The following is a 24,812-nucleotide window of genomic DNA, read 5'->3' as shown; positions in this document are numbered from 1 at the left end:
TTCCTTGATACAGAAAATGGGGAAAATTCACAAAATTCAGGAAAACACAGAATTCACTGAGTTTTTATGGGAAAAACAAATTTTCAGGCCAAAATATTGACTGCAAAGTAAAACTGCAGTAAAAAAAACCCATGAAAATCAGAGTAAAATGCATAAAACAAACACTGTGCATAAATAAAAAAAAAATCTGCCCATCAATAGTCTTCACAGAATTTAGTATGTGTATGCCAAACTATACCTGCACTGATCTGCATAGAAGCTTAGATATTCTTATCATTATTTATATATTATGATTGCTTTATTATAAATTTTTTTGTAGATGTCACAGAAGAACACAATGTGTTGTTTAGAACACCAAAGATCATGAAATTGGCATCAATAGACAACAGAAAACTGGGGTCTCTAACTTATAGGAAATTAAAAGGGAATCCTTGCAAATTATTGAATTGACTGGAGTAAAAGGGGGAAATAAGAAACACAAAACAATGAAAGTTTAATTGACAGTACATGGACAAGGGATAATGTATCTAAATAAGTTTGTGGTACAGCGAAAATCATAAAATAGCCTTAAAAGTAGACGTACTTAAGCTTTTTTGCACTCACCGGAGTAAAATCGCATGAATGAACAGAACACTAGAACAAAATAATATATAATAGTACTGAAATAGACAATGGACGTTAAACAACGAGCTGTGATTGGCTGTTCAGGTATTACAAATTATGGTTAGTAAACGGCAATTTTAGTTACTTGACTTCAATAGTGGCTGTTTACTAAGCCTAATTTGTTTACCTCGAGAGCCAATCACAGCTCGTCGTTAAGCGTCCATTTTCTCTTTCAGTTGTATTATATATTTTTTCATTCTATTGTTCTGTTCATTCTGCAATTTTACTCGGATGAGTGCGTATTGAAAAGTATGTCTGTTTTTAAGGCTATTTTAGGATAATGTATTTGATAACAGCAGGCAACAAAGAGTCACGTTTCCTTCAGTTTTCCTTTAGATGATTAATACCTTGGTCACATTTGTTCTACGGCGAGTCGAAAACAGCCGTTTTAACATTTGTTTGTACCAGCTACATATAGGTGATTTTAATAAAAATGAATAAAACGGCTGTTTTCGACTCGCCATACGGCCGCCGTAGAGCAAATGTGACCGTGGTATAAAAGAGGAACAATTTTATTCAAAAAAATGATAGGCATTATTAGATTGTAGAATCAATATTTCAGCAAAGTTCTGAAGAATCATATACATGCAAAACCTGCAACAAAAAAGCCATTTTGTGAAGCATTTATAAAATTAAAGGCATAACAGATTGTGATGCGATACCAGGAAACATGTGACCGTGGTATAAAAGAGGAACAATTTTATTCAAAAAAGTGATAGGCATTACTAGATTGTAGAATCAATATTTCAGCAAAGTTCTGAAGAATCATATACATGCAAAACCTGCAACAAAAAAAAGCCATTTTGTGATGCATTTATAAAATAAAAAGCGTAGCAAATTGTGATGCAAAACCAGGAAACTTCTTGATTGGACAACTTGGTTAAAAGTCAAGTCCACCCCAGAAAATTCTTGATTTGAATAAATAGAGAAAAATCAAACAAACATAACGCTGAAAATTTCATCAAAATCGGATGTAAAATAAAAAAGTGATGGCATTTTGAAGTTTCGCTTATTTTTCACAAAACAGTGATATGCACAACTCAGTGACATGCAAATAGGTCATTTGATGATGTCCATCACTCACTAAATCTTTTGTTTCTTATTGTTTGAATTATAACAATATTTCAAATTTTTACATATTTGACAATAAGGACCAACTTGACTAAACCATATAGTATTAAACAATGCTAATTCCACATGTTCAGGGAGGAATTGATTGTCGTTTTCCCTTGACAATGAGGAGAAAATTAGAATATTTCATATTTCATTTAATAAAATACAAAAGAAATAGTGAGTGGATGACATCATCAGTCTCCTCATTTGCATACCGACCAGAATGAGCATGTGACTGTTTTGTGAAATTAAGCAAAATTTAAAATGTCATAACTTTCTTATTTCATATCCGAATTGATGAAATTTTCAGCGTATTGCTTGTTGGATTTTTCTCTTTTTATTCAATTCAACTTTTTGTTGGGGTGGACTTGTCCTTTAAGCTCTGTGAATATGACCAAACAGCAATGAATGGTTTGACTTACCATGTGGCTTGGATGCTGAACTACTCGTAGCTGAAAACTTTTGAATGTTTGCTTGCATCATTTCTGCATTCCCTTTCAAGACTGGGTTCAGGTGGGAAAGATCCCCTTCATCAACCAGCAGGGCAAGATGGATTATTGTTTGACATAACTGTGGCAAAATAAAACGAGGAAATCATCGTCGATACGTGTGTAATCGATGAATGCAATCCCACAGTATTATTTACACTGGGGTTGCATCTCCTATATTTTGCTACGTACTGTAGCGCCATCATTACACAGTAATTGTTAAAGGTTGCAGTGCAGTCACACACTGATTTATCAAGCTTATAGGTAGCAGGTATAGGCCTCAGTTGCTGATGGCAGAACACTGGAGCTTGTCCTACAGGTATGTGATTAGATTTGGGTAACATTTTTTTTATTCCGGTGTTCCAAGAAGTGACAGTAGCACCACAGTGCATGCAAATAGATTCTACATGAGAGTGAAACATTCGGTACTCTTTTACTTCGAGCTTTCTCACAAAATTGAGATCAACACATGTTTTTGCATAATGTAGTCTGAAGCATTGCTGTGACTTGGTTGATTGTACAACTAATGGAAAGTCAACTTCTCAAAGCGGTTCATATGTCATGATTCATGAGGGCGAGTGTGCATAAGGCCAGGTATTATGCACGTTTTTCTACATCATATGATATTCCGCTTAGCCTGCATTATCAATGTAAACTAAAAATATGCACTATAGAAAATGTCATAAAACCATGTAGAAGTCAACTATGCACCTTCACGGCATGTTTAAAATTGAAAGCAAGGTTTATAAGATTAGTCTAAACAGGAAATATTTTGATGTGGACACATGTAACCCTTGGCCTTGTGGGAAGACCATTTTCTTCTCTCTTTTTTTTTTGTTTTATATAAAACAATCAAATTTTTTTTTTTTTTTTTTTATTTCCTATATTCAAACCCCAAACAACTTTGCCTTTGAATGTTTGTAAGTAGCTAAGAATTCCAATCTACAAAGAGGGTTGCAATCATTAGCTGATTGAAATAAAATAATTGAGTCTGATATCACTAGTTGTGGTAAAGTTTTGCATTAAAAAAAATAATAATAAAGAAGGGCATGTCTTTATGACACATGGTCTAGGCAAATACTCAAATGCCCCCTAAATCTTCAACTAAAACCCATGCTTTATGCATCTGTCATCTTTCTTCTCAAGACAAATTTCAATTACAGTGCAAATCTTTGGAAGAATTGATGTTTGCATGGGTAAGTGACTAGATACTCTTCCATTAAGAATTAACCTACAAGTGAAAACATTACTTCACTGATGGGAGTTCAAAGCTATTATCTCCACCACAATACATCACTCAAGCTCCTATTACCAAGGCTCACATCTGTCATCATTTGCAGTCTACCTTTTTTTTTCAGTCAGGGTGCAATTACAATAAATCCCCAAGTCCTGAACCCGTAACACAAAGCTTAGCAATCATCATATACCTCTTTTTTTACCATTTGACTGCATTGACTACAATGTACAATTAATCATAAAAATAAAGCATATGATTAATCGAAAACCTGTGTGTTACGGGACCCTGATTTTTAAAGACCAGGGTCCCTTTCATAAAATCTGTTACTATAAAAAAGTTCAATTTTATGACCGATTTGTAGTCGATTTATCAAATCAAATGAATTCATTGCTCAAGGTCCCGTAACACAAAGCATAGCGAATGATCATACAGTTGATATTCATGCTTGATTGCAAACTGTGTTAAATGCAATCAATCATAGAAATTTGTTCTACCTTCAATTGATAAGTGTTGTGTTACAGATAAATATGTGTTTTGTTATAAATATAAAGTATCAGATCATTGGTCATTTGAATGAAACTGAAATTTTCTTCAAACTGTCAGTGACAATTCCAGTCCACATACCAGCCATCTCCCCCCCCCCCACCCACGGGCGTAAATCCGTGACGTCATGCTATTCAATGGGGGGATGGAACAATAAATCATCTCCCCCTGAACAGTAGGTGTGACGCAAGGATTTACGCCAGTGCCCCTTACCCCTCGCCCTTGATAAAAAGAAGGATCAACATGTGTTTGGGTTTAGAATGCTGACAAAATAATAGTTTCAGTTAAATTCAATGTAATATTTACAGAGTTACGGACAGATGAACATCTAAGTTGATCAAGGTTTTTAAGTTTTATTTTTAGGTTTAAGGTTTTGGTTTAATTTAAGATTTCATTTAAAGTTAAAGATTGAAAGTTTTCAGACAGAAGTTAGGGAAAGTGTGGGTTTAATTTAAAGGTCTTAATTGTTCAGACATAGAGAAATCTATTAATGTCCACATTACAAAAATGGTTGATATTTTCTTTAGTATTTGGTTAATTATTATTATGCAAATTTAAGAATGAAATTGCAAGTTGATGTTTTGGATCGTCAGAACAATCAGTTCAATCACTTCATCCCTTTTTGTATCCCCACTGACCTGATCTCGGAGAGTATCTCTGTATTTCAGCTCGGATATCTCGGACACTTGACCGATGACGGCCATGGCTTGGACCAGACATGACCACACCTCAGTGAACTGATTGACGGAACCGTAATCGAGTCTCTTGGATGGGATGGAAAGCGCGAGGGCACCGTTGATCCGAACCTGTACATTGTATGGAGTTTTAAATAACAAGCGTAACTGGTAATGTTACAAAATTTTTAAAAGGGAATGATTACACTTAGGCCCAAATTCGCAAAGGTTTTTTTTTAAACCATCAGTTCAACCCATGGTTGATGCAGATTTCCTGTATAAATTACGCTATTTACCGCGTGTATTAAAAATTTCCAATGCTGATACGCGCTTTTGTCACAATGCGCCATATTAACGCCTGTTGCCATGGTTATCCACGCTATTTTATTCATGAGTCCACTGTTTGAAGAGTAAACTCATTAATTCAAAACAATCACGGCAACAGGCGTCAATTTGGCACACTGTGACAAAAGCACGCATCAGCATTGGACATTTATTAATATACGTGGTACATACAGTAAGCGTAATTTATACAGGAAATCTGCATAAACCATGGGTTCAACCGATGGTTTTAAAAACCACCTTAGTGAATTCGGGCCTCAATGTTCCAAATGCTCTTCAAATAGTAAATGGCTATTCACAAACCATCACAAGCATATCCAGGATATGCCAGGCAAGGCAAATACACATCTAAGAAGGGGGATATTCAGATGATGACAACATAAACTGTCACTAAAGGATATCTCAAACCATGGAGCACCTACCAATCACAGGGATATAAACACATTTTCTCGATTAGTTCTTCGTTTTACCTACCAGATTAACTTCTTCAAAGAGTCCAAGCCCTAAGCATCTAAATTGGAGTAGTAATTATTTACATTATTTCATAGAGATCCTGCATAAAGAGCAGTCCCATAACTATAGACACCATCCTAGGTTTATATCATTGTATTAACATGCAGGTGTATTTTTGTGTAACTTTTTGGACACCATCAAAGCATATTGGTGACTTGAATGAGAACACTGTAGGGAAAAGAAATTGCTCTGATCTCTCTAATCCACACTTCAAAATATTTTATGATCAGTCTCACACAGCTAATTAAAGTAATCTTTATTCTTTTCACCTTAAAGTTCTTACACTCTGTGATGACCTTAATGAGTGACCTATAGACATCTGACCCCCATGATGCTGTCCCCAGACCAAGGCTAGTGTTCCGGAACATGTTCCCAAGAGCATAGCAGGCATTCCAACGCACCTGCAAATAACAAGATTAAAAGTGAAACCGTGTGAAAGCTGTGAAAAAATACATGTACATGTATGTATCATAAATGGATGAAATAATATTGTGGTATTCATAAATTGCCATGATTTGTGTATTATTTTACAACTTAGGAATCTACAGAAACAGCACTATGAACAACAAGTTTTTATAAAATATGCCTATGAAATAGTGTATTATGCTCAGGAAAATTTCAATTTCTATTGCTATTTCCGTTCTTATTCAATTATTGTTCATGTTACCGTGTTGAAGAGCAAGTACTATCAATTTCAAATTCATCTCATTTAATAGAGGATCTTAATAAGATTCAAGATTCTTTTATTGGTCAATATACGCATACAAAAAAATTTGGCTTCCAACAATGGCATTAACGATAGGTATACACAAAGATGAAACGTACAATATATATCATAACAAGTGGAATGCCTCTGGCCGTCTCACCTGCATCACGCGATTCAATATAGCAGCAGTGCTGATTTTGAAAACTACTATAACTCGCACAAGATGTTCAGTGATACTTGGTTACTCTTATTTCCACGTTTTATGAACTAGACCCATTCACTTATAGAGATATGATGGTAATTCAACAAATACCCCCAACGTGGCCAAAGTTCATTGACCTTACATGACCTTTGACCTTGATCATGTGACCTGAAACTCGCACAGGATGTTCAGTGATACTTGATTACTCTTATGTCCAAGTTTCAAGAGAAAGATCCATCAACTTTCCAAGTTATGATGGTAATTCAACAGATACCCCCATTATGGCCAAAGTTCATTGACCTTTGACCTTGGTCATGTGACCTAAAATGCGCAAAGGATGTTCAGTGATACTTCATTACTCTTATGTCCAAGTTTTATGAACTAGACCAACACACTTTCAAAGTTATGGCGGTAATTCAACAAATACCCCAATTTGACCAAAGTTCATTGACCCTAAATGACCTTTGACCTTGATCATGTGACCTGAAACTTGCACAGGATGTTCAGTAATACTTGATTACTATTATGTCCAAGTTTCATGAATCAGATCCATAAACTTTTAAAGTTATGATGGTAAATCTACAGATACCCCAATTCAGCCAAAGTTCATTGACCCTAAATGACCATTGACCTTGGTCATGTGACGTGAAACTCATGCAGGACGTTCAGTGATACTTGATTAACCTTATGTATAAGTTTCATGAACTAGGTCCATATATTTTCTAAGTTATGATGACATTTCAAAAATTTAACCTTAGGTTAAGATTTTGATGTTGATTCCCCCAACATGGTCTAAGTTCATTGACCCTAAATGACCATTGACCATGGTCATGTGACATGAAACTCAGGCAGGATGTTCAGTAATACTTGATTAACCTTATGGCCAAGTTTCATGAACTAGGTCCATATACTTTCTAAGTTATGCTGTCATTTCAAAAACTTAACCTCAGGTTAAGATTTGGTGTTGACGCCGCCGCCGCCGCCATCGGAAAAGCGGCGCCTATAGTCTCACTCTGCTATGCAGGTGAGACAACAATATTAAAAACTTTAAATGAAAAAACAAGATAAGTTATCAACTTTCTGCAATTACTTTAATACCAGAGCTGCCAACATTGGGATGATAGAATCCAGTAGATTTCGCGGAGGTATGATTTTGTGAGGGAGCGGCGGAACGTTGTCCCACGGATGGGAGTTTTGGGTAGCAAAACACATTAAGAAACAACATTTGATAGTAACCGACAGCTGTTTAAAGTAAACCATCAAAAAAAATTCCGATAGATGAAATGCACATTAGAGAGAATTCATGAATTGTCATTGACTATAAAATATACACTTCAGGCAATACAGTAGATTTTTTAACTAATTCATAAAAGAATACATTCAACATGAAAATACCTTTAATTGGCCAGAGGGGGAAGGGGCTGCAGTAGTGGTAAACATGGTAAATGAGCTTTATATGTGGACTGTTGAAAGTCTCTGAGGGATTCCTGTGAAAACTGTCACACAGTCCCATTCTGCTTGAAAAGTATCTTTATACTTCGACAAGTATTTTGTCGTCTTGGTCTTGGATGACTCCATCTCCATGATCTCCATGGTCACTGGCGATGCGATTGTAGTGTGGATAAATGGGACGGGGCGTGCTTCGCACAGCTCAGCCAGCCGCTGAGCCAGCGCCAGCGCCAGCGCCAGGCTAGCTCATGACATAGCTCACGAAAGAGAAAATGTTCGAATCCGATCAACCCAAGTGAAAGTAGGCGAAAAAATCTCCACTTTGCTTCTAATTTTTCAGGATTGTCAATAAAATTATTCCTGAAACTGAAAGTCGAGGTGTAAAAGTAATCCACTTGTTAATCCCATCGTTGATCCACAGTTTCAGCTCGAATAAGGCGCACGCAAGCTTACGAAAAATGCCTCGCAGTGCTCGTGAACTTTCCTTCTCGGAGCTTCCTGGCTCAGCGCGGCCGGCTGGAGCCCCGCCGGGGCGCATCGGGGGCCATGTGCATAGAGTACCGCTGAAGAGTTTTCATCACACATTGCAGAACCCGGAAATAAAATGGCTTGTTAGACTACTTCACCAGTCGTTCAGTAAAATCATCTTCATTTACATGGGAAATCAATGTACGATTATACAAAAACTGGTAGAAGTTACTGGGTAAAATGAAAATGTGATAAGGAGGTTCCACGTGGGTGTTCGGGAGTTGAACATGCTAGACTCGTTAAACAGTCGTTTGTATGAATTTTACAATTTAACAGCTAAAAATCCTGATTATCCGGGAGATTTTGGCATGGGGTCGGGAGAACGGGAGATTGGATCGCAATCCAGTATTCTCCCGCAGGATCCGGGAGACTTGGAAGCTCTGTAATACCCTTAAAAATTCATAATGCATGTGGATGATGATAAAATTCGGTGAAAGAAAGAGATGCTCTATTCAACTCGGCTAACACCTCATTGAATAGAGCATCTTTCTTTAACCTCATGCGAAATCTCGCACCATCGCAATCATGCCTATTCGCTATTTGTATAAGGTCTGTATGCTGCTATAACACCCCCCTAGTATATGCAGGATATAATCATCATTAAATTCCAAACACAATAAATGTAGAAGAAATAGTATACATAATATAACACTAATAACAATATGATAATGATAACATTTATGAAAAAACAAAACAAATAGAAATACAAAATATTATTTACCTTCACAGCACCTCCATTAATATTCTTAAGGAGAGCCATCACAGCTTTCTCAATGAGAGATTGAAAACTGGATTTAGCTAGAAACAATAAAGACAATGAAAGAAATAATGAGGTCAGATGCAAGCAATAGAAAGAGCGGGAAGAACAAGAGAGAGTAAGTAAGAGAAAAGGAGAAAGGGGGGCAGAGAGAGAGAGAGAGACAGTAAAGGGGAAGAGATAGGAGTAGAGAGAGGGAGAGAGAAAGAAAGAGTAGGGGTGAAGAAAGCACAAAAGAAGAATGAAGAAAAAGATAGAGAGATAGACAGAGAGGGAGAAAGAAGAGAGAGAGAAGAGAGAGAGAGGGGAGATAGAGAGAAGAGAGAATGGGTGATAGTGAGAGATAAAGGTGGAAAATGGGGAATAGAATGTCATTAGATTCGAATTGAGAATAATTACATTGTACAATAATTGGCATTTACAATGAAAAATAGGCAAAAATAACTACTCTTCATCGATTAAAAAAACCCATCAAGTCAACACAATAAAAAGATACTGAACACCATCATCATTCAAATATTTGATGATTCATGAAAAGATGCATGAATGTGTCCATGTCATTGTAAAGGAAGCAATTGAGCAATGGGGTTAATAAGGGAAAGAAAATTGAAGGGAAAACAAGCTTGAGAAAAATAAACAACAAAATGAGACGGAGCACTAGAAAACAAAGACCTGACAATTATCTTCCCCGGATTAGGGCACATATTAATCATGGCTTCAAAGATCGAGCATTCGGCAAATCCATGAAAATATCGCGCAGCAGGAAGTAGGGCAAACCAAATCAGCAACTACTTAATATGCATAGGTTTCCAACTCCTTGACTTTAATACAAACTCATCCCGCTATCAGAAAGAATTCATACATCCTCTTTGTGTATGATGCAAAGTAATCTCGTAAGAGAGAGAAGGGAGAAGGGGAGAAAATTAAAAGGGCAATGATGTACAGTGGGAAAAGAAACCCATCTCAGGCCCTAGAAAAGGAGGACTTTCCAAGAGATAACAGAGGCACACGTAATGGGCTTCTCTGCATTATTATGTTACCATGTACAGGTTCAAAGTTGCAGATTCCTGTCTTAAAGTGATTCCAGTTGCAGGAACGATCGATGGAAGAAAAAAAATGAGTTTCTCAATTCTTTTCATGATATCTTGGAAAATTATCATAGAAAACTGTCCATTCAAAGGAAATGCTCAGGAGTCACATACCTTGATATTCCAGTTATGATTTTGTAATAACAGATAAAACATTCAATCCAATAATATATGTGTAGTCCCGTACATTAATTCATTGCTGTGCAATGCATGTAATTGTCATCAGAATTCCAGAAAAAGGTTTTTTAATCAATTAAATGTTAGAGGGTACACATGTAAAATTGTGTGAACCACCCTAGGAAATCGTCTAACTTTTTTTAATAGACAGAATTGTTAACTCTAGTCAATATCATCCCTAAACCCTGATTTTTGTTAATAGTCCTCACAAACATTTTGCAAGGACAAATATATGTTTAAAAATGGCAAATCAAATAGTTGCATTTTATGCAGCAAAAGTGTGCCAAACATACACTTGTTGTTTGCAAGTACCAGTATTAAAAATAACTGCATACAATTTGCAAAGCTTCTGAACCGTAAAGTGCAAATGCATGAAATACAAATGATGGACATTGCCATTTTTTTACATTCACATCCTTGCATAATCTTAGATCTCGGTCCAGCAATATTTTTTCTTCACATTTCATAAAACACACAGTGATTATTATCCTTATCCTATCCAAGACTCTGATTACTTCACCATTGACATCAATGTAAGTGATAACATCAAAGTATTTTCCCCTATAAGGCATTTCCATGGTTTCTTTTTTTGGGTGTATTTTAACTCTGAGTAAAGCAATGGATACAGAAGACAGAGAGCAAAGTAACCTCATCCAGTGATTCAAGTCTTTCCTCATAATCTTTGACCCAAATCTTGTGAGGTGAGAATGACATCAGCTACACCTTTATCTTCACAAGTTGGCCTTTATCACACAGCAATCAATAGGAGGGTTCATTCACACACCAAAAAAACGTTTGGGTGATTTCATGTTTCAGTTAGTTTAGAGGCATCACACTCTTGAAAACAATAGGAAAAGTTTTTTTTTTTTCATTCGATTCAATTCAATTTGAATTCAATTCCTTCAATCCAATTAAAAATTCAATTCAATTGAAAATTAATTTATTTTCCAAATCTTTAAAATATACATCATGTATATATACACTATAAAAATCCATAATTGCTATAATTCATTGAGGAAAAAAGGAAATAAACAAAAAGCAGAGCTTGTAAATAACACTGTTCCCTCTTTTGTACAAAGAAATTATAGCATGGATAATGAAATAACAAGGCAAATTAAATAAATACAAAACACAAAGTACTACAATAATCAAACAAACCAGGGGAGAATCTGCAAGGGTGGAGGGGGGGGGCTGCAGAATAAAAAAATACATTTAGGAGAGCAACTATATCATATCCAGAAAGTAGGTTGAGTTTCAATTTATATTTGAATGAACTGAGACTATTGCAGGTTGAAATAGTGTTGCTTATAAAAGAGAATTCCATATTCTAGGTCCCTGATGTCAAATTAATTTTAACGACATTTCATTTAGTACTTTTGGATAATGAATGGAGTTTTGAGTGAGATTGGGTACTATCATAAGAGTGTACATTCATATTAAATTGGAAGAGTGAGCAAATGTTAGGGGGCGACATAGCACTTTTATTTTTAAACATAATTAGGGCAAAAAAATATTGATTGTTTTTAGTCTGAAAAATAGTGATTGAGAATGGGCAAAAAGTGAGACGATATACAAAATTCTTCAAGTTTTTTTTAAGTTCTAGTATTGGTTCTAATTTCAATGAGCCTGTACAGGCCTGAGTGGTATTGCAATATTGGAGTTTTATTTAATTCAATTTCAATATCAGTTGGTTTAGAGTCAAGAAAAAGGATATTCAAGATTTTTTTTCTCTTCTTTTTAAATAATTCCTGATAGGAAAACTTTTTAAGAAAATGTGAAACAGAGATGCAAGACCATTCACGGAGCATCAATCATTTCGGCCTGTCTTCCCCCTCCCTCAAATGAGAAGAAGCCTGATAAATCAAAATCTTCATCAGATTTCATAAGTTTAAGAGAAGGCAGAAGCGCATATGACCTAAATAATAATCTCGAGCATCACTCTTTGTCACAAACCATGAAACAATATAGCCCCACTTATTGAAATTCATGTCAGCTATTGCTTGGGTAATAGCGAGACCTTTCCCTCAAGACCGTAATCTCCTTTCTAAATCCATTAACTCCAAACTTGACAGACAACAAGTATTCCCGCTGAGAAATCAACATTTATCGAAATATGAATTATCAACCGGTTTGTGAAGAGTAGATAGCATGTCACGAGGAGTGAATCTTCAGGGAGGTTAAAAAGATATGCCTTCCACGAAGCAAAGGGTACATGAATAAATAGTGAATGCCTTGACTTTTAAAACTTGACGGCAATGACAGTAATTTAATAAACTGATCTTAGCATCAGAAAGTTATACATGTACAAACAGTACGACCTTATCGATTGTTTTCATATTTTTGAAAATGTCAATATCAGAAGGACCGCTTTTAATTCCTTACAATTTTTTCTTGTACCAATAAATGCAAACTAATTTCAATTTTATGTTTAATTTCCCCAATGGGTTCACTCCTACCTTGAAAATTATTTGCTGAAAACAAAGTGTTACAAAAGATTAAATATTTCCCCAAAACACATATTGAATACACAAATTTGCTATTTCTTGGTGATGAAATCGATTAATGGATGTTTTTCAAATTATTGAAAATTGTTTATTTTTTGGTAATGTTTTATCAGATAAAAACTGACTACCATGATCTGTTATACATTGCTTTATTTACTTCAAGAAAGATCAGATTAAAAAAAAGGGAACTAAAAAGTTAAGTTTAGCTTTTATTCATTATATCAGCATTGAAATATGGACAAAATGGAATTTCTGTATACATGAATTAGGCCTACTGTTATTTGTCATACTATCATATTTTCTTACATACAGTGTATTTATATATGAACTTCCATTATGGCATTAATGAAGAAGATTTAGAAAAAAGGGCCTTGATGAAAAGTCTGCCATTTCAGCTAATTCTATTGCTGGATTTTCTTTACAAGTTGCATTTAGTGTGCAGATTGTGTAATTTTCAGATTACAAGCTACACCTGTTTACAATGCCATCATTATTTGGATAATGAGTGTTAAGTGAAAGATGGGCCCAGAAAATTGCATTCCTGTAGAAAATCTTTGCACAATGCCTGCATGGTTAAATAGCAATGCTGCTGCACGGACAATGACGCAGAGCTCAGACAAGGGGGTAGTTTGGATCTTTATTACCTAATTTCCCCCTTGATTGACTGTTAATAATAACCATTTGAACGCATATTATTTCCTTCTAATTTGCTGACCTACATGTGCTGTATGGTGGAGTAATGGAATATTGCACAAACACATTGCACTTTTCTGGGGCAGTTAATTAATAATCACTTGCTTAAATTACAATTTTATCAGAACTTTGTTCATTATCTGCAAATGGATGGATCATAAAATCATTCTAAAATATTAGTATAAAGAGTTGTTCTATCCATTAGTAAATTTATGACGTTTTCAGGGAAAAGCATATTGAAATTTGCTACTTAGTTTCTCGACTGGTATCATATTATTTTTTTCAGCATTACCAATCATTGATTTTTATCACCATCACCCCATCTTTCTCTCCCCCAATCCCCACTTCCTTTTTTTTTCTTTATCTAACTCCCGCACATGCACATGAAAGAATAAACCAGAGAATATTTCCTAATTACTTAGTTACCCACATCTTGTTCATATAGCCCTGTCTTCCTCCTCGTTCATACTCCTCAAAACTTGTTTGTCTTTTCTTTCCTCCTCTCTATCTTTCCCCCTCTCTTGTTTCCTCACTCTGCTCATTGCTCCCTCTCTTGTGTCTCTTGTTCTCTCTTCTTCTTGTTCTCTCTCTCTTTCTCTATCTCTTGTTTTCTGCCCAATCTTTTTCTAAATTTATTCTCCATTTGGCACGTACTATGTTTTCTATCCCAACCAAGTAATTGGCAACTCCCCCATTCTCTATCTATCTATCTATCAATCAATCTATCTATCTATATCTATCTACATCTATCTACATCTATCTACATCTATCTATATCTATCTACATCTATCTATATCTATCTACATCTATCTATCTATCTATCTATCTATCTATCTATCTACATGTCCATCCATCCATCCATCCATCCATCCATCCATCCATCCATCCATCCATCCATCCATCCATCCATCCATCCATCCATCCATCCATCCATCCATCCATCCATCCATCCATCCATCCATCCATCCATCCATCCATCCATCCATCCATCCATCCATCTCTCTCTCTCTCTGCTATTATAATCTAAGTATCTTAGATCTAAGTCTCTAAAACCCCTATTCCATCAAGATCATTTTGGCCAACCCCAAGTGGTGTTGCAGGTCCAACCAGGGCCAGTCTAACTTTGGTGTGACAGAGAATACAGAAAGAGTCACACAAATCAAAAGCCATATGTGATTTTTTCCTGCTTCCATGGCTGCACCAAGTGCTATGCCCCGAAATCATGGCAGTGGGAAACGGTTGCGTTTGGTCCATTTAGGCCGGCCAAAATCTTGTTGTTTAATGGGACAGGGGTATCAATCATCGCGGTAAGTCTTACCTAATGTCTGAGGTTGCATGAAGCGTACCAGCATGCCAAGGCCTCTTACTGCATTGGATTTGACCTTATCATGATCCCCAGAAGCTTGTATGGCTGCTTCAAACAGCCTCTGAAGCAACAAGTCAGAGAATTGAGACACAAAGGCTTCGTCACCAGATTCCCTACGGTGGGGGGGAAAAAAGACAAACGGTCAGGAACATTCAATACTTCAAATCACAAAGAGATATTTACATATTGACTTGAGCGTCGCATAGAATGAAATAGGGAGATGGGGAGGATTTCATGAAGTTTTATTTCAGTGATTTTTCACTGAAAGCTGTGATAAGCTACTGAAATCCTTTCACGTGATTGGCTGGGAGCAAATTTGCTAGGAATTATAGTGAACTCTATGAAATGTCCCAAGGTCCCGATGGGCCATGGAAAAACGCTTTTATCAGAAACATATATATTTAATACATTCATCATGCATCACGATGCAAACACGGGAAATAATGAAAATAAGGAAAGCCCTATTTGAATTACTCAGATTAATACAAAATTGTTTTCTTTAAACATGTAAATGCATGGTGCCTTTTTATGGGGATGTGATGGGTTTTTTATCATTAATCCTCATATCAGGCATAATGTAAACAATTGAAATTTCAAACAAAATACAAGGACAAAATTCTTCTGTTATCATTTCAAACAGACATCCCTTTTTTACCTGTAAGTGTATGGATCAAATCAATTCATTATAATGTTGTTACTCACCATAACTGAACTAAATTGTTTGACAGTTATTGCTAATGTCACATTATGTGACAAAGAGTCTATAGATTTTAACCAAACATTACATCACTGAAAAAATGTGGCGATGAACAAACATTATATCCATGTATATACAATAGATCAGGTTTTAATTATATGCTACAGGATATTTGTTGTAGGAGTATTGCATTGCATAATTTGCAGAAACAATATCAATCATTTAACAAATAAAACTATCAAAATTTACAGAGAAACTCAGTCCCTTGTTACAATAATTTTCCAGCATGATTTTACTTTTTATCAAGTAGGAAAATATGGTGTCAGATAAGAAATAGATAAATACCAAAACATATTGTTTTAGAAGTGTAAGATATAATGGATATACAGTAAATGCATGTAAGAAAGAATGCCAATAGTCAGAAAAAGAATACCAACAATTCAGTGTTCACTCATTGTGGTCTACTCTAATGGAATTTACCTACATACATGTAATATGTGCAAACGGTTCTTCTCTGATTTTGAACTACAGTAATCATGAAGTCCTTTTTATTGCATATGAACTGTCTTATGAACTTCCAAATCCATCAAAATGTCATCGTACACAAACAGGTATTCTACTCTTTAATTTCTCTGAATAAGGTTGACCATGATCTCTCCATCTAGGATGCTAGAGCACGATTCTGATTCAAACGCATATTGTATGAATGATACCCACACCACTTCTGGAATAATACCTTTCATTTGGTCAGCAGTTTGTAAGTGTAAGTTTCAGAGATTTAAAGGCAGAGTCTCAACATATTGTACGCGTACATGTTTTACCTCTTGCTCATAACCTAATTCCCCATACTATTTGTTCTCTTTCTCTTTTTCCCCTCCTCCTCCCCCCCCCCCCCCCCCCCCCCCTCTCTCTCTCTCTCTTCCTCCTCCTCCTCCTCCTCCTCCTCCTCCTCCTCCTCCTCCTCCTCCTCCTCCTCCTCCTCCTCCTCCTCCTCCTCCTCCTCCTCCTCCTCCTCCTCCTCCTCCTCCTCCTCCTTCTTCTTCTTCTTCTTCTTCTTCTTCTTCTTCTTCTTCTTCTTCTTCTTCTTCTTCTTCTTCTTCTTCTTCTTCTTCTTCTTCTTCTTCTTCTTCTTCTTCTTCTTCTTAACGTGGAGGGAAGTGTTTCGTGTGAGCTCGTAAGATTTTTCGTTTTATTGGGCCTTTTCTGGTCCTATTGTTGTTATGAGTAGTATTTAGTGTTTTCTAAGGCAAAGCTTTATTTGGTCCACCATTGTTGGGTTGTATTTTTCTGTAAAATTGTGTAATTTTCAAGTGTTTTTTCTTGTTGTGAGTGAAGTGGCCATGGCGGCTGATGCTGGGCGGGAGGCCCGGGACCTTCCCGGGACTTCAGCCCAACAACCCTCGGGTTTTCTACCTACCCGAGTCAGTCGAAAGAATGGTATCTCTTTTGTTTCTACTCCAACTATTTCAATTCATGATTATGTAAAGGAATTTGCTAACGCATGTGTACCAGCTGACTGTATTGTCTCGGCATCTCGCATCAGCCAACAGAGAATTGCAATTTATTTAAATTCTCGTACGGCAGTGCTGGATGCCGTAGACAAAGGCTTTACTTTTCAGAACTCGTTTATTGAATTGTCACCACTTACTTTGCCCACTACTCGTTTGACTCTCTCGAATGTATACCCTGAAATACCCAACGACTTGTTAGTGAAACAGATTGCAGCCTTTTGTAAGGTCGTGTCACAAATTCGTTCCATTCCATTAGGTTTCAAAGATAAACCATTTTCCCATATCTTGTCCTTTCGGCGACAGGTTCAGGTCCTTATTAATCCTAATGTTACCCCACCCGCCCATCTCGATTTCTCACTTGAGGGTGTGAATTATCGCGTCTTCGTTTCAACTGACGAAATTCGATGCTTTGAATGTGGGGAAATGGGTCACCTTAGCCGGACCTGTAAAAAGACAGACCGTCAAGGTCTTACCGAGAGAGTATCGGATAGGGGCAAGGTAGGTCCAAAACATCAACCAAAGGGATTTAAATCTCATATCACGAATAATGTGCCTCTTAATGTAGAGCCCGTTCATGGGCAGAAACAGAACATCCTCCCAGAAAGGCCCTCAAATCACGCCAATTCTGTCGGTTCTGAGGGGTCCTCTGAGATAAACGAGTCGAATACCCCCAAATCGCCAAAGTCCTCAGAACCACTGTTACCTTTTCCTCCACCACCCACTAGACTTTTTTCTGATATTGTTGCTAAAAGGAAAAGAACTCCTTCAAAATCTTCTCCTGACACCCCGATTCTTACTCCCCTCACTTCGAAAACTCCACCAAGGAAAATGAGGAAATCACCCCCCTCTACACCTATTTCAACAGGCCCCCCTCCTTCACCTGTCCTCCTGTCATCTCCTGCCCCATCGTCACCTAACACCTGGTCCTCTTCAGCTCCGCCCCCACCCGGCATCCAATCCTCTTCAGTTCCACCCTTCCCCGCCTTTCAGCCCTCCTCAGTCACTCCCTCCCCCGTTTTCCAGTTCTCTTCAGCTCCTTCCTCCCCAAACCCTTCCACCCCTTCTTCGTTGTGGGATGACACCCTGTCTGACGACGATTCGGCCGATTGGGCGTCATCTTTTCCGTCAAGTCAGGGCCCATTGTCTGACAAAGATTTGTTGAAGTTTCTAAAGACAGTCAAAGCAAGAAAAAAAACAATTGAAATTGCCCGGAAATTCACCTCGAATGTACCCGGCCTTGTTAGGCAATTGATTCCTTTACGGAATAGTTCAGCCTTCAAGAAAAGTACCCAGCAGCGGGTACAAAAATTAATCAGAAAGTTAGAAGACTGTGCTTAGTTCTTTTTTTACATGCTTGGTAAGACCCTGTATGCTCTCCACCTTGCAATGACTTTGTCATTCCTCACGCTAAACACTGGAGGATGTTCTGGTTCAGTGAAAACTGCCTCTATTCATTCTTAAATTGAAAATATTGCAATTAGTCCTGATGTTATTTTTCTGCAAGAAACTTATGATTTAACGCCACGTTCTTCTTGTTGGAATTTATGGAAATCATATTTGATAAATTGTTCTTCCGGTATCTCTCGAGGTTCCGGCATAACCACCATTGTTAAGAAGAATCTTGTTGGCTCGTTTGATAGCTTAGCTATAGTTGACAGTCATATACTATATTCGAAAATTTGCATTGATGATACATTTTATCATTTGTATAATATTTTGATACCACAAGATGATAATTTTGCTTTAAAAGCCATTAAATCACTTCATGATCACTTGTGCACGATAAATAATGGCGTTATTATGTTAGGGGGAGATTTTAATTGTACCCTTAACCCCGCTCTTGATGGCCTGAGCATGCCAAAAGAACATAGACATAAAATCTCGACACAACTTGGGAAAACGATTGATTTTTTCACCCTTTGTGATGCATGGCGCAGACTCTATCCTTCTCAAAAAGCTTTTACCTGGCATAGGCGAAACCCACGAAGCATTCATGGCGTCTCGCGTGAAAGACTAGATCGCTTTTATCTGCCTGTTGGTCTCACCCCTTCTATTCACAAATGCAGCATTTTACCATGCTCTCTTTCTGACCACGATGCGGGTTATTTAGAATTAAAACCTCCCAAACACAAACATAGGGGAAGTGCATACTGGCATTTCAACAACTCTTTACTTGATGACGAGAATTTCAAAAATATTATTGTACATTTTTGGACCGATTGGAGGCTTCACAAAAATGAATTTGTGAACATTTTGATGTGGTGGGATGCTGGCAAATCCCATATTAAAAGAATTACTCAAATGTATGGAAAGAAGATGGCTAATGAAAAACGGGCTGCCTTTGTGAAAATTAATAACACTATTGAGCAGCTCCAATCCAATTTTAGTTTGTCAAGTAATACAGAACAAGAGATAATCAGAAACAGAAAGGAACTTAATAATTTGTTAAAATATGATGCCAAGGGTGCTTTGATTAGGTCACGCTTTAAACTAGTCCAAGAGGTTGATACAAGCTCGTCCTTCTTTTATAACTTAGAGAAGTCGAACTCTTCACGGAAAAGAATTTCTCAGATCCGCCTCCCTTCAGGACGCACCACAGTAAATGAAAATGAAATTAAGAACCATGTGTACTCTTTTTACAAGGACCTTTATAGTTTTTCTCCCATTGATGGTATTTCTGCTGAACTTTTTTCCAACATTAAACGCTTGGATAAGGATGAACAGAAAAATCTCGATTCGCCCTTTTCAGTAGAAGAATTAACACAAACTGTCAAACAATTAGGAAAAGATAAAACACCGGGTATGGATGGCCTCACTACGGAGTTTTATCAAACTTTTTGGCCCACGTTTAAGAATGATTTCTTTGAAGTCTTACAATTTTCTATTTCAAATGGCAGTTTACCACGTTCTTTTCGTAGGGCAATCATTAGCTTGATCCCCAAAAAGGGAGATCTTGCTGAGATTACCAACTGGCGTCCTGTCTCACTTCTTAACGTGGACTATAAAATATTTGCAAAAACCCTTGCCAGTAGATTGAAACTCTGTATTGGGAGCATTATTCATGAGGATCAAACTTATTGTGTCCCAGGTCGTACCATTTATGATAACATCATTTTAATAAGGGACATTATTCATTATGCAAATTCTGCCGATATCCCTCTTGCCTTGGTGAATCTTGATCAAAAGAAAGCGTTTGATAATATATCTCATAAATATCTTTTTGATACAATGAAGGCAATGGGATTCGGATACTCATTTATCTCGAGTGTTAAGTTGTTGTATTGTCATGCAGAAAGCTTTGTTAAAGTATGTGGTTCATTAACCGCACCCTTCCATTTCCAAAAAGGGATTCGGCAAGGATGCCCTCTTTCGGGCATGCTATACTCTCTAGCAATTGAACCCTTTCTCAACTTACTTAGACAAAATCTGGCCCAGTGTAATTTTAAAATACCCGATATTAATTTGAATGTATCTGTATCGGCCTACGCTGATGATGTTACAATATTTTTATCTTCTGAAAATGGTTTTGATATTATTCAGAATGTTTATAATACGTACAGTAAGTCTTCTAATGCTTGTTTAAATTACAATAAGTCAAAGGGCCTTTGGGCTGGATCGTGGTGTCGACGAAATGATAAACCACTTGTTTGTCAATGGAGTAACGAAGGATTAACTTTTCTTGGAGTTCACTTAGGTAACACCAATACTTATTATCAACAAAACTGGGTGATTTGTAAGGATAGACTAAATAAAACTCTTTCTCGGTGGACCCCTCTTTCTAATTATTTATCATTTAAAGGCAAGATTCTCGTAGCTAACCAACTAGCTGCCACAAAAGTGTTTCATTTTCTGGCTACACTATCGGTCCCCAATCACACACTCAATGAACTCCAGGACATGTTGGTCAATTTTGTTTGGTCTAATAAACGTCATCTCATTAAGAAACAAATATTGTCTTGTGAACCCAACAATGGTGGACTTGGTTTAACTTCTCTCCAAGCACGAGTCCACACTTTCCGTTTCTGTTTTTTTCAATGCTTTCTTAATTTTTGCTCTCACCCTGCTTACCTACTGTGCTCTCTCAATCTTAAAAAATACAGGGGTCTAAACTTTGATTCCCAATTGTGTTTTATTGATTTAGACCCCAAATTTCTCACCAATCTGCAATGTTTTTACTCAGAATTATTAGTTGCTTGGAGGGCCTCAGGAGCTCACATTGACATTACTTCCCTCTCAGTTAATCATGTCTTAAACATGCCGCTCAATTATTTTCCTTTAATTCCCCCATCGCTAGAAGGCAGCACGGTCTTCCCTGCACGGCTCTTCGTGTGTCGAATCACGCTCATTAAGCACATCATTGACCCCTTCAACGGCAAGTGGCGCACAGTTGACAGCCTTCAACTCCATCCAGCCTACGATGCAAGTCGTCAACGAATTTCTCGACGTTTGATTGGACAAGAACTCTCCATCCTGAAATATCGCCTATCTGCCATCTTCCCTACTATTTTTACTTTAGCTGGACTCAAAGCCCCTCTTCGTCCACTTTGCAGCTCACCCACCCCTTTAGTGATTAAACTGGTGAGAGGGACAGCTACAGCTGAACTATCTACAAAATATATTTATCGTGCATTGAAACGCCGAGTAAACAGTTATGATTCATCACTTCCTTCACACTGGCATGAAAATGGAACTCTCTCAAGTAACACGAAAATTAACTGGACACAAATATATGCCCCACCTACAATTAAAAAAGACGGGGACATACAGTACAAGCTTCTCCACAATGTCCTACCATCTCTACCAGTACTTCATCATTTCAACAAAGACATTCCAATTCAGTGTGGATGGTGTGGTGAGACGGGAACCATCTTCCATCTCTTAATACAATGCCCGGCCATCCAACCATCACTCATCGTTCTACATCATCTAATTAAGCGTCTCATTCCGAACATTATTATCGACTTTGAATTATACTGGGCGCTGGTTCCGCATGCTTCGGGCCGTTGCAGGGAAGCCGTGCGTTTATGTAATTTTTTGTTTATTAGTTTCAAAAGTACCATTTATTGGCTGTATCGTTCTTTGAATTTTTCAGTTCCCCTATTGGTTTGGAAATCCAAAGTGAAAAGCAGGATTCTTCTAGATTATGAGTTTTTTAAGTTACAAAATAACGTCAATGCCTTCTCAAACGATGGTGTGTGAACAATGCTCTTTGTTCTGTCGGCACCTCTTTTGAATTAGTTTGGTCTTTTTTAATATAGGAATGTAAGCCTACCTTTACTTTACTGGTTGTTTAATGTTTTTTCTTGGTTTGTTTATATGAGTCCTTATTTGTACTTACAAAGTATATTATTCTCATATTTTATTTGTATATATGTTATAGTTTGATTGTAAATAAAGTTTCATTTTGAAAAGTAAAAAAAAAGTCTTCTTCTTCTTCTTCTTCTTCTCCTCCTCCTCCTCCTCCTCCTCTTTCTTCCTTCCTTCCTTCCTTCCTTCCTTCCTTCCTTCCTTCCTTCCTTCCTTCCTTCCTTCCTTCCTTCCTTCCTTCCTCCTTCTCCTCCTCCTCCTTCTTCTTCTTCTTCTCCTCCTCCTCCTCCTCTTTCTTCCTTCCTTCCTCCTCCTTCTTTTTCGACTTCTCCTCTCCCCCCCAAAAAAATAAAACTGTTTTGGAGTTGGACAAATGACCTGGAGGCCGTTTCATAAAGCTGTTCGTAAGTTAAGAGCGACTTTAAGAACGACTGGTCATCCTTTTTTACGCGCTAAACCATCGCCTTTGGTGTATACCATTTACCAAAAGAAAGGATCACCAGTCGTTCTTAAAGTCGTTCTTAACTTACGAACAGCTTTCTGAAACGGCCCCCTGGTTATAATTTGCTTTTAACACATTCCTCCTTTCTTGACTTTCTATACATGTAGTTGTTTATCTTGATCATTTTGAATTGTATAACCCAAATCATCATACAGTATGTGAACAGTTTACTCTTACATGGTATCCCAACAAAGCACGATTTTAACACTATGAAAGTACATCCAACATCTCAAGTGGTCTGAGCAAACTATCTTTTTTTCTAAAACAAACCAAAACATAAATTGCTAACTGCACATACCTTGGTAACCATTTGAAAAAACTTTACACCCCATATTAAAGCATCAATGATTTCTTTTTTTGATGTAGATTACATGTACATATTTATGTATTCAGCAGCATAATATGAACCAAATGCAGCAAATAGAGATTTCTAATATTTTTATTCTGGGGTGCATAAAATCCCACTATTTTTTTTGTTCATACCCACTTTATTAGGGAATCTATACACAACAAAAAAAGTAAGTCCCCCCTAAATCAAATTCCTGTAACTTTTGAACGGAATTATTTTGAGATATGATATTTCGTAGGTGGTTTTCTACACTCATTAAGCAACTCCTGGTGAGAAATTAGATTGATCGGTTGAGTCATGCATGAGTAATTAAAGATTGAATTAAAAATGACCATTTTTGAAAGTCACAAGAGTCGTTTTTCAGATTGTGCAAATACAAATTTGGGCAAAAGTTGTTTTTTAGGTAAATTTTATGGTGTTATGCTGTTTTACTTTCCATCATTTAGCCACTCCACACACAATTTTGATATCGTATGTTCATAGTTGAGTGAGCACAATGTATTGCAGGGGCCCGCGGAAGCGGGGGGGGGGGGGTGGCTTCAGCCCCCCCCCACTTTTTTCCTTAAGCATGTACAAAAATGTAAACATGACCATACGATTGCGATTGTTTGCATGGTCAGCCCCCCCCCCCCACTTTGAAAACCGTTCCGCGGCCCCTGTATTGTGGCGTATCATCATAGGGTTTATGGTAGTATCCTCTACAACTTGTTAGATCATGTTAAAATTTGAAAATGCTGGTGTCTCCCCCGATTATAGGCCCCTCCCCCACTTTGAAATTCTGGATCCACCACTAATTTGTCCATAATTTAAATGATCATGAGAAATTGTTAGGAAAAGAATACATTTATGCAGTATAAGGAGTATTCATTCCTAAGTTTTAGAATGTGCTCGCTCAACCATGAAAATGTTTGAAGGTTGGAAAGTGTGTGGTGATAGAAATGACGGATGATGAAAACAACAGCAATTAAAGTCACATTTGAAACCGAATTTGCCCCGAATATTCACTTTATTACCGTTTAAAATGAGTCTGTAACATTGAAAATACCAATTTTCCCACTTTGATGCGTGCTCACTCATCCATAAATAAACAAATCGATTTCATTTTTGCACAGAATTCTGCCCATAGGTGTTGAAAAACATTACTGCCAAATGACATTGCTAAAGACAGCCTTGAAAAAAAGTTCCACCATATTGATTAAAGCCCCTTTCACAATTGACGTACGACCACTTGCGACCTTTTGGTCGTGTGACAGGCTGCAACAGGCATCAATCGCCAGTCATCTCATAACATCGCACATAGGCTTTCACAGTTGCAACAGCTGTCGTACAACAAAAACAACCAGTAAAACCCATTGCACGAGTAAGTCGATTATGATCCTATTGTGCTCGTGCGATCACATGCG

At 37.2% G+C, this 24,812-nt stretch overlaps 1 protein-coding gene across 1 annotated transcript in view; it reads right to left on the bottom strand.

Moving 5' to 3' along the window:
• LOC129281386 (HEAT repeat-containing protein 6-like) overlaps window positions 1-18,204 on the bottom strand; it is a 35,143-nt gene extending 16,939 nt beyond the window's left edge. The window contains exons 1-6 of the mRNA XM_064095598.1: window positions 17,870-18,204; window positions 14,996-15,156; window positions 9,180-9,256; window positions 5,843-5,974; window positions 4,683-4,850; window positions 2,172-2,346 (exon numbers count right to left, since the gene is read on the bottom strand). Coding sequence (XP_063951668.1) covers window positions 2,172-2,346; window positions 4,683-4,850; window positions 5,843-5,974; window positions 9,180-9,256; window positions 14,996-15,156; window positions 17,870-18,204 — 1,048 coding nt within the window. The remainder of the gene's footprint in view (window positions 1-2,171; window positions 2,347-4,682; window positions 4,851-5,842; window positions 5,975-9,179; window positions 9,257-14,995; window positions 15,157-17,869) is intronic.
• Between the last annotated feature and the right edge of the window lie 6,608 nt (window positions 18,205-24,812).

Source organism: Lytechinus pictus, chromosome 2 (assembly GCF_037042905.1).
Source record: "Lytechinus pictus isolate F3 Inbred chromosome 2, Lp3.0, whole genome shotgun sequence".
NCBI lineage: Eukaryota > Metazoa > Echinodermata > Echinoidea > Temnopleuroida > Toxopneustidae > Lytechinus > Lytechinus pictus.
This window is presented reverse-complemented; position numbering and strand designations above follow the sequence as displayed.